This window comes from Chrysochloris asiatica, unplaced genomic scaffold (assembly GCF_000296735.1).
Source record: "Chrysochloris asiatica unplaced genomic scaffold, ChrAsi1.0 scaffold00101, whole genome shotgun sequence".
Lineage (NCBI taxonomy): Eukaryota > Metazoa > Chordata > Mammalia > Afrosoricida > Chrysochloridae > Chrysochloris > Chrysochloris asiatica.
Genome location: NW_006408619.1, coordinates 1,929,062 through 1,946,794, shown reverse-complemented (window position 1 = coordinate 1,946,794; position 17,733 = coordinate 1,929,062). Strand labels below are relative to the sequence as shown.

At 44.6% G+C, this 17,733-nt stretch overlaps 1 protein-coding gene across 2 annotated transcripts in view; it reads left to right on the top strand.

The window, feature by feature from the left end:
* Nucleotides 1–10,609: 10,609 nt before the first annotated feature.
* SLCO3A1 (solute carrier organic anion transporter family, member 3A1) overlaps nucleotides 10,610–17,733 on the top strand; it is a 378,033-nt gene continuing 370,909 nt past the window's right edge. For both annotated transcript variants that reach the window (XM_006867113.1, XM_006867112.1), the window contains exon 1: nucleotides 10,610–10,975. In XM_006867113.1, coding sequence (XP_006867175.1) covers nucleotides 10,796–10,975 — 180 coding nt within the window. In that variant the 5' untranslated portion in view covers nucleotides 10,610–10,795. The remainder of the gene's footprint in view (nucleotides 10,976–17,733) is intronic.

Genomic DNA, 17,733 nt, shown 5'->3' with positions numbered 1-17,733 from the left:
AATTGTATCAGATTACTCTTTTTTTCCCTCTTCTTTCTTCTTATGGTTGAGCTCTGATCATCCAGTCATTAAAGCCAGGTCAAGTGGGTACTATCTGCAAGAATGGTGATCTTGTGCACATGCCCTCTCTTTTTATCAGCTGAACACTTCACTCTCCACATTGTAGGGCTTAGCTCGTCACTTCATTGTTGTTTTTCCCTCACTTCCCCTTATGGGTGACGAGTGTGGTCACCAATCAGAGCATGTATTCCCATTGAGTCTTTTTCTTGAAAGGGGGTTTGCACTGAGGGGACCTGACCACTTGCCTTGATGTTTCCTGGGCAAGCAACTTGTTTGTTCTTGTAGTAACAGTCACTCTGCCTCTATTGTTTTGTATTTTTCCTGTAGGTCTATCTTTCAAGAAGTATCTTCTGTTCTTCTAGCCGCTCCAGGTTGGTCTGTTCGTCCTTTCAAGTGGAAATTTCCCATCTCTGGAGATCAGGATGTGGTTCAAGCTTATGTATTGCAGAGGCTCCGCAGGAAGCCTCCTTCATTGGGCACATTGTAGCCCCATTATAGGTATTCCAATCAGTTATAGGCAGAAGACGGACTTGCAAGCTTTCTATGGTGATATTTCTAGCTATTCCTTTCTCTCCCCTTCCAGTGTCTATTTTATAATATAATGCAAAGAAAACCAAGATTCAAAAGACAGCCAAGCATCTTAAATTATTCCCCCTTTTCCCCATTCCAACCAAGTCTTAATCTCTGTATCCCAGAGCCCTGTAGTTCCAAGGTTGTGCATACATCATTCTTTACCTCTCTCTCATTTAGCCCATTCAAACCTGCCTAATTGTTCTCCTATCTGCTTTGTTCTTCCATTCCCTTCTCCCTTCTTGTATATTGCCCCCCTCCCCAGCACCCAAACTTTCCTGTGTCTAATCCATGCCCTGTGCTCCACCTTCCCCTCCCTCCCCTCACCTACCCCCAACATCCCAGCAATCTACAAAGAATTCCCTCCACCCCCCTTTAGTATGGGTTCTTTTTCTTAGTCTTTTACAGTAGTGGTCCTATGCAATGTTTCTCTGTTTGTGACTGACTAATTTCACTTAACATAATGTCCTCAAGGTTCATCCATGTTATGCAGTGGCTTGCCGCTTCCTTGTTATTCTTCAAGGTAGCATAGTATTCCATTGTGTGTATGTACCACAATTTGTTTATCCGTTTTTCAGTAGATGGGCACTTCGGCTGTCTCTATCTTTTTGCTATTGTAAATAGTGCTGCTATGAACATTGGTGTGCATATATCTTCTTGTGCTGTGGCTCGTTTTTCTTGTGGGTAAATACCAAGTAGAGGAACTGCTAGATCATAAAGTATTTCTATTTTCAACCTTCTGAGGGAACGCCATGTTGATTTCCAGAGACAACCCATTCTTAAAAAAAAAAAAAAAAAAAAAAGCACGTGTGCTTGTTTCAGAGATAAAGCTGGAAACTGTACAGTATCCTGAGAGAGAACAGAGGCCTGGTATCCATGAAAGGAATGCCAAGGACAAATTCTACTGAAAGTAGAGGGTGTACACAGTCGTCTCTGCAGTGATAGTTAAGGTTTTATATCAACCTGACTGGACCAGGAATGTCAGTGGCTTGGCAGCTGAGATGTGCTCATTCCCTGGGATGAGGTCAGATAGAATGTAAATGTCTCTATGATGATGAGATCTGCTATGAGCAGCCAATCATTTGAAAGGAAATTTCTGCAGGGGTGAGGCTTGCCTCCAATACATTCCTGGCTTTCTGCTGGGTCTGGATCTAATGTCAGCTTGTTATCTAACCTCTTGTTCTTTGGACTTGCACCAGTGACTCGCTCTACTGCCTGTGGATCCTGGAGTGGTCAGCAGCCTGCCATCTTATCTACCTGAACTCCTTGCCTTCTGACCTGCTGACCAACAAATTTGGGACTTATCCATCACTACAATTGTGTACGAACTCCTGGCGTGGTGCTGTAGAATTAGCACTGTACTTTGAACCACACAGTCAGCAGTTCAAACCCACCAACTGCTCCTTAGAAACCCTATTCTGGGTCGCTGTGAACCAGAACCAACTGGACGACACTTAACAACAACAACTGCGTAAACCATTTCATGGATAGGAACTTCTCTTTATTTATAGATAGGAGGTCCTGATGTGACACTGTAGGATAAACACTAGGATAAAAACTGCAAGGTTGGAAGTTCAAACCTACCCAGCAGTGCCTCAAATTCCTATACAGGGTCACTATGAATCAGAATGACTCAATGACACTTAACAATGCCACCACCAAAACATAAACAAGCTTCACTGGTTTTGTTTCTTTAGAGAACCCAGTCTAAGACAGGTAGCGATTTGGGTCCTCCAGGAGACTTCCTGGAAGGAAATATTCTACAAACCTTGACACCTTCTGGGTTGTTCCTCTGTCCTGTTGTTGTTGTCAAGTGCCGTCGAGTCGGTTCCAACCCATAGCGACCCTGTATAGGGTTTCCAAGGGGCAGCTGGTGAGCTTGAACCACCAACCTTGCAGTTCAAATGGCTTTGCAGTCTGGCGCATTAACCCACAGCGCCACACCAGGACTCCTAATCAGTAACTACTCAGCTTCTGGCTCTGAAGACTGCTAAGTACTCAGGAGGCCAAATGGTTTGCAAAGCGTCTTTCAGTCCTCAAGATAGTTGCAGTATATTTGGACAGTCAAGCTCTACATAATCGCCAACGTTCTTCCTGTTGTCAGTGGCAGCAATTTACTTCTCAGTGCAACAATACCAACAACATTTAGTCTTTTATCCTCTCATCTTTATCTCAAGCCCATTTTCCAGAAATACAACGCATTTCTAAATTTCTATTTTTCTCAAATCTATTCTATAATTTCCTTTTTTTGTTTCTCCTTTCTGTTTCTCCACTTGGATTTTGGTTTAGCCACTTTAAAAAAATCACACCGACACTGATATTTATCCTTTATATTTCTTTGGTGAGCATTCAGATGTATTCGTATTGTTGATGTTGTTGTCAGGTGCCATCGAGTCGGAACCGACTCATAGCGACCCCATGCACAACAGAATGAAACAATGTCCGATCCTGGGCCAACCTCACTACCGCTGCCACACTTGAGTCCATCAATGATGCCACCTGGCCAATCCATCTCGTTAGGGGTCTTCCTCTTTTTCTCTGACCCTCCACCTTACCCCGCATGGCATCCTTCTCCAGTGACTGTTTCCTCCAGACAATATGTCCAAAGTATTCGTATTAAGAGATGTAATTAAAGTCATGGAACTACTATGAATATAGTAAATGGTAAACTAGCTATTCCATAGAAAGTCTAAATGCCAAATTAGATTGGGGGGAAAAAACTTGAGAAAAAGAAAAAATGAGTTTCAACTCACCCCAAATATTATATTATTTTTAAGCTAAAGATGTTGGCCTAGCCTCTACTTCTATACTTGGTTGGACACAGTATATAACTGGTACATTTTCAGAAAAAGAAAAAAAAAAATCCATCCATAGAGAAACAATCTAAGCATCTATTTTCTGTCCCAGTGACAATCAGAAATCATTCTTTGCATTTATATTTCAACTTTGTCTTTGCCTGTGAACAAAATTGAAGCTGGCAAAGGATGGTTCATGTGAATTACTTGAACAACAGTTTCTCATTGTGTTGAATTACATTGAGGCTGCTTGCTGTGAAATGCTGCCACAGCCCAGTAACAGTGGAAGATATTGTCATTTCTTCCCCCATGTGCATAGAGCTAACCCAATTCCTTCCAACAAGAAATGAGCTGACAGTCCTTTCTAAAGTGGGGAAGAAAAGTTCTTCAAAAACATTTGTCAACAATATCCATAAATATGATAATGTTATTATTGATACTGTTAAAACATAAAATAATGATGTTCTTGCTGTTGCTAGTGCAGTCCAGTTGGTTCTGACTCATAGTGACCCCATATAGGGTTTTGGGAGAGCAGTTGGTGAGTTTGAATTGCTAACCTTGCAATCCAATGCTTATCTTAGTAACTGATAATAAATTATTACTAAAATTTTCAGAATCAAGAGCTAATTTATTTCTTCATATCATTCAATCTTCTTTCTATTACCCGATTAGCTGTCAAGATTGTATAGTTTCTGAACCTCTGAAATACCTCTATTAGCTAATAGGGTCAGAAATCATGGAACTAATGTCGTAGGCTCTAAATTTTTGCCTGGATTGAAAAGTTGGTTTGAATCACATGGTCACTGGTTCAAGCTTACCAGCTGCTCCTTGGAAACTCTATAGAGGGTCACTATGGGTTGAAACTGACTTGATGCACTTAAAAACAACATCATATATAAGAAGCTCCCGTAGCATAGTGGTTATGAGTCGGGCTGCTAACCACAAGGTCAGCAATTCAAAAATCCCAGGCACCCCATGGGAAAAAGAGGAAGCTTTCTGCTCTTGTAAAAGTCTAGTCTCAGAAACCCTATGTAGGGTCCCTAAGACTCAGAACCAACTCCACGGCACAGAACCACCACCAACATGTATCATACATACATATGGTAATGTTGGGTTTAACATTTGCTGGATAAGTGACAAACACACATGAGAGGGCTTCACCAAGTGCATGGAAAAGTGGAATTAAAACATAATGGAATTTTTCTAGGAACTTTTTGAAGCCCCTTTATATATCATATGATATATAATGTTGTTTTTGTCAAGTGCCATCGAGTCGATTCCAACCCATAGCAATCCTGTGTAAGGTTTCCAAGGAGCAGCTGGTGAGCTTGAACTGCTGACCTTTTAGTTCAAATGACTTTGCAGTCTCACGCATTTGCCCATACAGCCAAGATGTACAGCCTACAAGCAAGAATGTAGGTATACAATATTGTTATTGTTGTTGAGTGCCATCGAGTTGGTTCTGATCCATAGCAACCCTGTATAGGGTTTCTGAGGAGCAGCTGGTGAGCTTGAACCGCCAACCTTACAGTTCAAATGGCTTTGCAGTCGGGCGCATTAACCCACAGCACTACATATTGTTGTTGTTGTTGTTAAGTGCCGTCAAGTTGGTTCCGACCCATAGCGACCCTGAACAGGGTTTCTGAGGTTGTAAATCTTTATGAGAGCAGAAAGCCTCATCTTTCTTTTGCAAAGCAGCTGGTCGTTTTGAACTGCTGACCTTGTGGTTCGCAGCCCGATTCGTAACCACTACGCTACCAGAGTTGTTAGACACCATCAAATAGGCTCCGATTTATAGCAACCCCTATGCACAACAGAGTGAAAGACTGCCCGGTCCTGAGCATCATCACAACTCTTGTCGGGTTTTAGTCTATTGCTGCTGCCATGCGCCAATCCATCTTGTCTTTTTCACTGACCCTCCACTTTACTCAGCATGATGTCCCTTTCCAGACACAGGTCCCTCCTCGTAATGTGTCCAAAGTATGAGAAGTGAAGTCTTACCAACCTGGCTTCTTAGGAGCCTTGAGGTTGTACTTCCATGGCATTTTCACAATTCTTCTCCAACACCATAATTCAAATGCACTGATTCTTCTACAGTCTTCCTTATTCATTGTCCAACTTTCACATGCGTATGTGTGTGTGTATATGGTATGCAGTTAAGTTGATTCTAAATCATAACAACCCTGTATAGTGTTCCCAAGGAGCTGCTGATGGTTTTGAACCATTAACGTTGTAGTTAGTGGTCCAGTGCTTATCCTACAGCATCATGCCAGGATTTCATATATATATGACACATATAATATATATCTTTTAATTCCAAAGAGGTACATCCTAGAAAACCCTATACAGAGTCCCTATAAGTAAGAATTAACTCAACTGCACTTGACAACAACAAGACTAAGACAAGTGTGTTATGAAAGAATTTGTCTGCACCCATACACCAATCACAGAAACATGTTTAAGCACACTTTGCATAGAAAAAAACCTGTGCATGTATGAACTGGAACCCCAGTAGCAATACTTTTTGACTTACCCTCTTATATACAAGGGGGCATCATAAAATTTGTGGAAAATGGAACAATATCTGATATAGTTCCATTTTCCACAAACTTTGTGAAATCCCCTTGTATACATGAGGGTAAGCCAAGAAGTATTGCTACTAGGTTGCAGTTTATACCTGCACAAACTTATTCCAAACAAGGTGTGTTTAAACACATCTCTGTGGGAGAGGTAGCAAGGTGGCGGGTTAGGCAGAAGATCTCTGCAACAAAGATAGTGATAATCAAATGAAGCAGATGCTGGTGATAGTTCTGAAACTCTGAGCTTCAGAGGAAGGGATAGAGAAGTGGGTTAAATGCTTATTAGGAGACAGATTCAAAGAGGCAGCCAAAAAAAAAAAAAAGGGAGGGATGAAGAAATATATACATTTTAAGAAAAACATGACCTACTTAAAGTAATGCAGAGTGAAGTAGAAAACTTGAACAGACCTGTAACCAAAGAAGAAAATAATTAGGTAAATAAACACTCCCAACATAAAATGTTTAGGCTTTATAGGTGTATTCTACCAAACATTCAGAGAAGAACTGACAACAAATTTACTCAAACCTATGCCAGAACATATAAAATGATGGAAATCTCCCAAATACATCTTATAAACGAAGCATAGTCCTCATACCAAAACCAGGCAAAGACATCATTTAAAAAGAAAATTATTCCTCATGAACACAGATGCAAAAATTCTCAACAGAATCCTAGCCAATAGAATTCAACAACATATCAAAAAAATAACACATTATAACCAAGTGGGATTCATTCCAGAGATGCAAGGATGGTCCTAATATTATTAAAAAAAAAACAAAAAACATGCAACACAATTCACCATATAATAAAACAAAGGTAAATAACAATGATTGGTGCAGAAAATAACAATGATTGACAAAAACATCTATCCCTGATAAGAAAACACTCAACAAGTAGGAATTGAAACACTTGTTGAAACATTCAACAAGTAGGGAAATTCCTCAGCATAATTAAGAGCATATACATACAGTCAGCATTAAACTCAGTAGAGAGAAACTGAGAGCAAACAGGAAACAGACCAGGATGTCTTTTACCAGCACTCTTACTCAATATTGTGTTGGAAGTTTTGGCCAGAGTTATAAGGCAAGATAGGGAAATACAAGGCATTCAAATTGGCAAACAGGAAGTAAAAATCTCTCAGTTTTCAGATGATATGATCCCATACAGAAAATCCCAAAGACTAGGCAAGATAATGATTGGAACTTCTTGAAAGATCAATATACAAAAATCAGTTGAATTTCTATACATTAATAAAGACAACTCTGAAAGGAAATTAGGAAAATTATGATGTTTACAATAACCACCCAAAAGATGTAATACTTAGGAATAAAAATAACTAAATGAACAAAAGTCCTATACAAAGACAATTACAAAACAAAACACTACTCCAAGAAATCAAAAGAGACTAACAAAAATAGAAGAATATACTATGTTCATGGATGTGAAAATGTCAACACTACTCAAAGCAAGCTACAGATATAACACAATTCAAATCCAGATTCAAACATATAGAGATGGAAAAAAAAAGGATTACTAAATTTATATGGAAGGAAAGAGACCTTGGATAAGCAAAGCACTGCTTAAGAAGAAAAAAGGTGGATCTCTTCCACTACCTGATCTCAAAATTTACTACACAGCACAGTGGTCAAAAAAGCCTGGTACATAGATTGTTGTAGTTGTTAAGTGCTGTTGAGTCAGTTCTGACTCACAGCAACCCTGTATAGGGTTTGTGAGGAGCGCTGGTAAGTTTGAACCTCCTGCCTTGTGATTCAAACTGACCTTGTGGTCTAGTGCTTATCCTATAATGCCACACCAGGACTTCAATACATAGATTAACGGAACGTATGTGAGAATTTAGAAGGAAATCCATCCACATACAGTCAGCTGATCCTTGACAAAGGGATAAAAACACATTCCATGAGGAACAGATAGTGTCTTCAATAAACTGTTGTTAAGTGTTGTTGAGTTGGTTCCAAATAACAGCAGCCCTAATAGGGTTTCTGAAGAGTGGCCAGTGAATTGAACCACCAACCATGTAGTACAAACTGATCTGCAGTCCAGGGTTTTATCCAACAAAGCCATACCAGGACTCAATGGTACTGTAGAGCAGCTGGTGGGCTTGAACTACCTACCTTGTGGTTAGCAGGCCAATGCTTAACCTACAGCACTTTAACATATTTGTATAGTTAACCATTCAGAACCTTGGCTCTCAGAACAGACATTGGTTCAAAGACTACCATGTGCTGAACAAGGGTCAGAGGTTATATTGGTTAGCCACTCTGGGCCTCAGTTTTCTCAAGCAGGACTAGCAATTCCTTGTGTCAGGTAGTCTCTTGAGGGTAAAGCAGTTAATAAAGGGTGGAACGCTTAGAGCAGCGGCTGGCCAGAGTAAGTAGGCAATACATGCTAGCTCTTTATTATGGAATATGTAGGATTTGAAAACTAGAATGCACTCTGCAGTCCATTTCAGTAGCAGTAGGGTCAGTGTCCTGTCGTGGACCAGTCAAGTCCCAGGTCCACGATAGAAACAGGGAAGACAGCTAACTCATCAGTCTTCTCTGGGTAAAACGAGACTGCTGCCCCATGACATAAGAGTGATGGAGAGAGAAGGGGCGCGTGTGTGTGTTTGTGTGTGCGTTCGCGAAACCAGATAGCACGGAAAAGTGTCTTTTCTGTAAGAGCGAGAGCAGATGAATGAGGGGAGGGTTGTTGTTCTAGTTAAATGATGTTGAGTGGATTCTGACTTATAGACCCTGTATAGGGTTTCTGAGGAGTAGCTGATGCCTTTGAACCACGGACCTTTTTTGATTCAAACCAACCTTGAGATCCAGTACTTATTCTACATACATCCTTACAGCGACACACCAGGACTCCATTAAAGGGGGTGGGGTTGGAGAGACAGTAAGGATTCTATTGATTGCATTTTTGGGGAACAGCATAGCCAGTGTGAAAGGAATTGGGGAAGATGGGAAAAGATGAGGAGTAAAGGTAATTTAGGAATGGAGTGGCCTAGACAAGCGTGTTTAGGGGCCGGCGGTAGAAAGTGCATCATCTCAGAGATCTCAGTGAGATCCTGTCTGTAGCCTCCAAAAGTAACTGAAATTGCATACTTGTATTTAAATGATCCAGCAAAACAACATCGTCAGCATTACACTGCATATTCTCATTCAGTTCTTTATTTTTTTTATTTTGGAGAGAGTAAAATTATGGCGATGTTAATTAGTATTTGATATTTAATTGAACCCTGCCTTGACACATAGGCTATAGGAGAGTAGATCATTTTCTTGGACATGATTGAGAAAAGGTTTTTCAAATGCTTGTGTGAGCCCTCAATTCCCAAGATGAAAGTTACTGTGTATTTCCTTATTTGCATTCAGCCCAATTTTCTCGGAGCTTCCTAAAAGCTGTAGCCGAGGACTTAGCAGATCCTGTCGGTGGGTCTTCTGAGACACTGAGTTGTTGTGATGTGCTGTGGAGTCAGTTCTGACTCATAGTGACCCTGTACAGGGTTTCCGAGGCTGTACATTTTTACAGAAGCAGACAGAGTAGGTGCTGATTAAAGACTAGCTTCCTCCAGACATTCAGGCCAAGGAAGTGGAAAGTGCCCCGCCATACATGGAAGGGAAGGGTGGGGACCAAGGCAGGCTGTGGCTAACCGCGTCTGAGCCTCCCTCAGCCTCTGCATCCTTCCGGCAATGGGTTCCACGCAGCAATAGGGCCAGGGAGGGCCCTCTGCTGGGGTCGCTGCGACCCTGCAGCCTCCTGGAGTCTGTGACTGGGGGCAACTGAAAGTCTGTGAGGTTCCTGCCACATTACTCCCAGTTTCTTTCTCCCCTTCTGCCTGGGACCATTTCGGCACGCCCAGTGACCAAGGGAAGCCGGAGCAGGGGCCAGTGGGCGACGGAAGCCTCAAGCAGCTCTGACCTCTGAAACCCAGGAGCCCCAGAGCACAAGTGTCCTCAGAAATACCAGGACTCAGGGAGAGCTGGCGCACTAACTCCTTCCTGGGTACTCCGCATTCTCGCTTCCTGGAGGCCTAGCGCCCGGGATGCCCAGCACCAGGTCCCGGGCCCCGCGTGGGCGCCACGCACCTCCACACCGCGCCCGGACTGCTTTCTGTAGTTCCACCCTCCTCCGCTGCGGTGCCCCCTGCCCCACAGCGCCACCCGGGGGCCGGGCACTGTCTTCTCAATCTGGGCACCCCGCCCTGACCAGCCCGAGTCCCTTCTTTCCAGCCCTCTCCTTCCAGTTCCGCTGCGCGCTGCTCTCCTAGCCCAGGCCGCTCCCTGCACTCCTTCCCCGGGCGCTCACCAGCCGCCGGGAGTCACGCGGCGGCGACCGAGGCCAGGCGGGAGCCCAGGCGCAGGGGGCAGGGGAGGAGAGGGCAGACGTGGTCGGCGGGCGCAAGGAAGCGGCCGATGGCAGCGGCAGGCGTCCGCGGGAGGCGAGGCGGCGGCAGCGGCGGCAGGCGGCGCGAAGAGCCCCTGTGATTGGCACAGCCCGAGCCGGAGGAGGAGGCGAGGGGAGGGCGGCGGCGGCGGCGGAGGAGGAGGAGGAGGTGGAGGTGGAGGAGAAGGAGAAGGCGAAGGAGGAAGGGGGCGAGAGCGGCGGCGGCGGCGACGAGGAGCTGTGCCTTCCACCTCTCATCCCCCGGCAGGACTGGGGCGGCCGCCGCGGGCCCAGGGCGGGGACAGCACGCAGCCTAGCGGCGCGCACCCCCTCCCGGCAACGGCCCGGACACCCGGGGCGAGCGGGAAAGCGGCGGCGGCGGCGGCAGCGGCGAGGGAAGGATGCAGGGGAAGAAGCCAGGCGGTTCGTCGGGCGGCGGCCGGAGCGGCGAGCTGCAGGGGGACGAGGCGCAGAGGAACAAGAAGAAGAAAAAGAAGGTGTCCTGCTTCTCCAACATCAAGATCTTCCTGGTGTCTGAGTGCGCCCTGATGCTGGCGCAGGGCACAGTAGGCGCCTACCTGGTAAGTCCCCATGCCAACTCCACTGCGGGGCCCCTTCCCCAACCCCGCTTCTCAGCGACCGCCAGGACCGAGGAGGGGCGCCCGGCCCTGGGGGCAGACGGGCATGACCTCGGCCCAGAGTGGAGGTTGGGGAGTTGGTGCAGAGCCGGCCGCCGGGGGAGCTGCCGGCCGGCTGCCGCGCTGCCGAGCGAGTGGGGAGCGAGCGGGCGGGGGACCTCGGATGCCGGCTGCAACTTGCACACCGACAGGGACTGGGGGAGCCTGAGGAGGAGAGCAAGGGGCAGGAGGAGGGCAAACCATTCCACCTCCTTATCCCGGACCCCGTTGAAAGTGGGAACCAGATAGTGAATTCAAAAGCTCCCTTGGAAAGGAAGGTCTCGCAGTTTTCAGGTGACATGCACATGGGAAGAAAAGCCGGGTCGTATCCTGTGTTCTTTACTCCCCATTCCGTCTGCCGAGAGAACAAGTCCATTAAGCATCATTTTCTCCAAGCGCTTTCTCCATCCGCCAATTACAGGGGACAGCGGGAGTGGTGGGGGAGACGGTGGATTAACAGTTTAGAGTAAAATACAGCCAAGAGTGGACCGGATCAGAGCTGGTGCAGCGGGGTGGGGTGGGGGGGATATTCCTACCTAGTACCCCAATAGCCACCTTTGAGTCTGGGATAAAGTTACAGTACGTTGGGAACTGCTGCGAGTTTGTGTAGTTCTTGTTCTGACTCCTAGAGGTCAATTCCAATCTTGGCCCCTTAGCCCACAAAGAGGTTGCATCATTTTATACAATGCGCATCTATTTTCTCTGCCTGCAGAAAGCGTGTTTAATACTCAAAGGGCCCATGGGTGCTGAACATACCAGAAGAAACAGCTTGTAATGACTCAGCACTGTCAGATACCTACTTGGTTGCTTTCTCCTGCCCTGCTCAGGTAGTTCCAACTTGAGTTCCATAAAGTGAACTTCCAGACCCAAGTACAGTCTCCTCTAAACAGAAAAAGAAATTTTCAGAGTTGATGGTGTTAAATCTTGACTGTTGACCTGAAATGAATCAGCTAGAGACTTTGCGGTTAGTGAGCAAGTTTGATGAAGATAGAATTTGACAAGATTTCAGCTGTTGGATAACCACATTCTAAGACAAGGATGCTCTTCCTGATGTTATCACTAATATCTTATTCCTGACCTTGGGTTAAAGTCAATGAGGGCCAAACTCTTGAAAGGCAGGGAGCTTGCTGTCAGGGGAAGTACTAGCAGCCCTTTACACAACTGCTGGCTAAAGTCAATTGTTTGGTTATTTGAGCAGCTTGGTTACTGAGGTAACCATTATAGGGCTTTTAAAAATCAAGTGCATTTCCATTGTTTCTTCTGAGATGAAAGGCGTTTAAATCCATGTCTGTGTCATGTTTTTCCATGTCTGTGTCATGTTTTTCCATGGCATATATGCTGCAGGTGACTCGTGTAGCCAAAAGCACACTTTGTTTTCTGTTTACATTTTGCTTTATAAATGTACCCTTTCGTTAATAGTTACAGTGTGCAGTTGTGAAAAGTACTTGTGGTCTTTGGAGATTTGTGTGCGTGGGGGAGCAACTGTGTCTTGGTCTCAATTATTGCCTTCCAGAACTTCCTTAGAGGATATTTATCAAAATATTTAACTTGAGTGTATGTACTAAGATGCAGTTGCACATCAATAAAATATTGTGGGCTTGTGCTGAAGCAGATTTGAAAGCATGGACTATTGAACTGAGTCTGTGCTGTAATAGAGGCAATTAGTTTACCAACAGCTGCCTCCGGTTAAACTGTCCAGTTGCCTCAAAGCAATTTTGCTCAATACAGTGCATTATTCATGTGTGGCAAACCCTCACAGAACTTTTCACACTTAAGCATGATAAAGGCATGGTCTTTTTTTTAGCTTGCAAAGAAATGAAGCTGGACTGTAGCCCGATGAATAGCCTAGCTCTTTTAAAAGTTAAGAATTGGAGTGGTCCATGGGGTGCTGCACATATTGAAAGCTGATTTATAGAGGCAGAGGTGGCACTAGCAAGCAAATAAAAGGTTAATCCAAGATTGGCTGGTGGCAGGCAGAGGAGGACTTCAGTCCGGATGGTGGCCGCATCCTCATCCTGGCACTTCCTACTGTGGCTGATGACAAGCCTGGTTCCCGTGGGCTCAGGCATCAACAGGTGACTTTCAGGGAACAGATGGAGACCCAGGAGAGGACAGTAGGAGGAAACTGAATGCGTTTTGATGACTAGGAGTGGTGTCATAAGGTGTGCGGGGCTCAGCTTTGCCTGGCTGCCCTCGACTTTCTCTTGTTGTCTGAATTTCATGAAGATAAGTAGTTTGCTTGCTAGGCCCGACTGAATCAACCCGCTGTGGTTTTAGTTCTTCTGAGAGCACTTTATCAGATACCTGGGAGGGGAAAATCAACAACAACAAAAGGTGTGTTGTTTTCTTCAGCTGTGTGAAAATTCTGTGTGGATAAATAAAATAGTGTTGCCATAAAGGCACATTTTGGCCCCTTTCATTCATAGTATCTTTCTTCTTCGGAAACCTGAGGACCACCCTCTGTAAGTGCTGTCACCCACAGGGTCCATGAGCCAGGCGTGTGTCTCTGCGAACTTAACACTTGCAAGCAGCCTGCCTCTCTGATGAGACATTTTCCAGACGCCTGATGGAAATGGTTGGGGCACTACCAACAATTCTTTATTTCATAGAGGGAAGGGTGGTTGCAAATTTTATACAAATGGGATTATTTTCTATTTGATTCTAAAACGACCATGCAGTTACTTTCTTATTTAGTCTTCCCACGTGCCTTTGCATTGCTTTTAATGTTGGAAACTTCTTTTCATCTCCCCACCCCTGATTTCTTTCTAAAAAAAACCCCAAACAAATTGCCAGTGTCCCCAAGGACATGGTGTACCCCTCTCAGCTGCAGAACTGAAGCAGGAGGTGGCCTGTGATTTGAGGAAAAAAACAACAAAAAACAACTTAGAAAAGCAGGACTGAAGTGTGTGTGCATAAGTGTTTGTATGTGCATTCAATTCATACACGAGTATGTTTGCTCAAGAGCCTGCCCAGGGATGAAATGCGAGGGAGAATTGTTTGTGAGAAGACCACTAACTCTTAGGTTGGGCTGGGTGTCAGTCCTTCCAGGGGAGTGCAGAAGGCCTTGACCCTTGTGGAGATGTGATAATGCCTAGTGAAGGTAACTTGAGTGCAACCTGTCTAGGATCTGCTGTCTGAGAGACCCTACAGTTGCAAATGTTTGAGCTGGAACTCAGGCTCCTGAGAAGCCAGCAGTCGCAGGGATGTTCTGCTGTAGTTGCTTCAACTAGTCGGCTGGTAATGACATTTTTTTTTTCAGCCTTGGGAGAAGCCAGAGGTTCAAACCGGTACATTGCTGCTCCACCTTTGAATGAGAATGTGCATTTCCACTCCAGATACACTGAATCTAAATAATCAATAATGGGATGGACTTTCAGCATATATGGGGTGGTGGTTGTTAAGTGCTGTTCAGGTGGTTCTGACTCATAGTGACCCTGTATAAGGTTTCCAAGGAGCAGCCTGGTAAGTTTAAACTACCAATCTTGTGGTTCAAACTGATCTTGCAGTCCATTGCTTATCCTACAGCACCACACCAGGACTCTAGGGTGGAATTGCAGATTCCCAGCAGGGGGAGGGGTCGTACTTCAGTGAGCCCCTTTAGTTCCAACAGGCAATGTGATAGTCATGTTTGCTGAACTGGGAATGCAATTGAAGTCTGGATTGCTTGGGTCTTCGCTTTAGGTGACTCCAGTATAGGTTGACCTACTTGTGAGGGTGTAATAGCGGCCTAAGTCTTGGACTGTTTGGAGAAGGGACAGACTCACGGGAACTACATGGAGAGAAAGTCCATTTTGTGTGCTCTTACCTGGTATTCTGAAGGGACCCACTGAGGTGTTGCAAGTCGGTCACTGAGCACGGCCCTGCACACAGTGGTTTGTGATGTTATCAAATGACTGAATGCTGGAGGACATAAGGATATGTGCAGGAAATTAGAACCTCTGAGATCTCTGGGCAATTAGGGTTCCGTTTTCTTGAAAGGCCAGTCTTAGTGTTAGAGTTCTTGCCTTTCAGGTAGGAAATCCAAGCTTACAACTCTCACTCAGTCACCACCTTGTCAGTGGAGGTTGAATAGGTTTCAGCAGAGCTTCAGACACAGATGAACTAAGAAGAGCTGGCAGTCTGCTTCCAGAAGTCATCCAGTGAAACCTGGATCCAGTGGACATCATAGTTTGATCTGCAGCCAATCAGGGAAAGGCACAGGATGGGGCCGTGTTTTGTCCCATTGGGCATGGTATCTCTGAGTTAGGGGCTGAGGAGCTAAAACCTAACAGCAAGTCTTCTGTGTTGGGGCCTTTCCCAGACAGTTACTATGAACCAGAGGTGGGCATTTCCCTACTGAGAGTCATGCAGAAAGTAAGTATGGGGTTGTGGTGAGAAAGCTGTAAGAGCCGAGGACTCAGTGTAGTTGTTAGCCAAGTGCCATCCCACTGCTTTCGGGTCACTGTTTAGGCCTAAATGCATTTTAATGAACTTGCAACTGAGGAGTGATAGGAACTCCTCTAGATTTGTTATTCTTTCATTTAAATATAGTTCCTAAAAATCATCATTTTGAAGTTTTTTTTTTGTTTTTTTTTTTGCGTATCTAACCCCGAAGCAGATAACTGAAAGACATTTTTAAAGCCCTTGTCAAATTAGTCTGATGACTAAGGCAACTGTATTTTACTTAATCAAATTATTTTACACACTTATGGTTACTCAAAATGACAAATTCCTTGACATTTGCATAATGACTGTATAGCCCCAGGTAGTAAGAAATAAAATTACCCTAATGTTTTTTTTTTTTTTCCTCTCCCTACAGTTGTGTTTAAAATGTTTAGCTAATAATTATTTAGAAAGATAAGCAACATGTATTTCTAACAATTTTATTTTTTCAACTTAGTTTACAGCTTTGCTTTTGGGGTGGTTTCCTGTGTGCTTAACGCTAGAAGAAATTGAATTTGTTGTAAAGTGAGCAAGGCCTCCCTCCTGAATTTCACCCACCCTTTCAGTTTTAGATACCTTAGAGGAGGGATGAGCCCGGAGGCTTCTCTGCAGGGACTCGAGGTTTCCAGCTCATCTTCCTGTGTATAAATAGGCCTGCAGTGTTCTGTACTCTGCTTGATACATTCCCTCTCCCAGAAAGTCATGGGTGAACCTGTGGGCAAAGTCAACCGGGACAAGAGGGTCTCTAAATTCATCCTGAGTGTGGAAAGGAGCACTGAGTGGTGTTGCCTTGGGTAAGCAGTGGCTTTGGGGTAAGCAAGTGTAGTGTTGGACAAAAGATGATGAGAGAGCTGCATTTCATGTTGATGGACAGGGTGACAAAGGGAAACAGATCTGTTCTTATAATCTGCTGGGTAAATGGTTAGGCCAGAGGGTGGCATTCGTTTCCAGGTCTGTGGGAGTGGCAGAGACAGGAACTGTAGAGAGTCGTCGTCCCTCCCCACCCCCCCACCCCCCGCCCCGCCCCGCGCTGCAGATGAGGTCACCACGGGCAGGCAGGTGTGCGGGAGGTACTCACCCTTGCTTTCATGAACAGTACCACTCTGTATCAGCCCCATTTCTTTAGCCCCTGGCTTCCAGTTTGCCTCAATCTGACCTCTTATCACAATCACATTTAACTTGTGCAGATTCACACACATCATCCAATAGCCACGTTCCTGCAAAGTCGAGTAGAAGTACTGTTTGCACACGCACTGTATTATGGGTGTTCTTTGCGTTAGTATAGACTTTGTGTTGTTATATACAATAACAGGTATGGAAATATATATTTTCAGGTAGCACATGCTGCACTTTTTGGAGTTAAGGGACATTTTAGTGATACTTTTGGTTGTATGAATTGTACACAGATTTAGAATTCACTCTCCTCTTGAGAGAAGTCTTTCTTATTCTTTCTCAGAAATGCCTTTGATGATCAGGTAGACAATCCTTGCTCTTTTAATTATTTCTCTTTGATGTTTCGATATCAGTAAACTAAGGAGGCCTGATAGCATAGTGGATTTTGAGCTTGGCTGCTTATTGTAAGGTCAGTAGCTCGCATCTACCAGTTGCTCCTCAGGAGAAAGATGAGGAGTTCTGCTACCGTAAAGAATTACAGCCTCAGAAACACTATATGGGGTCGCTATGAGTTGGAAGCAACTCGGTGGCACATAACCACCACCACCATATCAGCAAAATAGGTCATAAATAGGGGGAAAAAGTGGAATACTCAACTTTGTTTTGTAAGATAAGTGAATTGGTTTGAAGACACATGTATTATAGTTAGTAGCCACAAGGTTGGCAGTTCAAAACCACCAACTGCTTCTCAGAAACCCTATACAGAGTTGCTATGAGTTGGAACCAACTTGATTGCACCTGACTACAGGTAATTTATCAGAGTCCTGGTATGGCGCTAGGGGATAAGCACTGGACTGCTAACCTCAAGGTTGAAGGTTCAACCCCAGCAGCTGCTTCTCAGAAAACTTTACACAGGGTCTCTAATAGTGTGTAATCAACTCAATGGTACTTAAAACAATAGGGTTCCTATGTTATTGTGAGAGGCAGTATTAATTACTTAATGGTTAACATGCTAGTGTAAGTAGTTAAAACTCCCTGTAGAGATGACAAGGACACCTGTGGCTCACTGGAAGCATCAGCAGCCTTGGGATCCAACCTGTTTTCTCTTCTAACTCTGAGACCCTGGG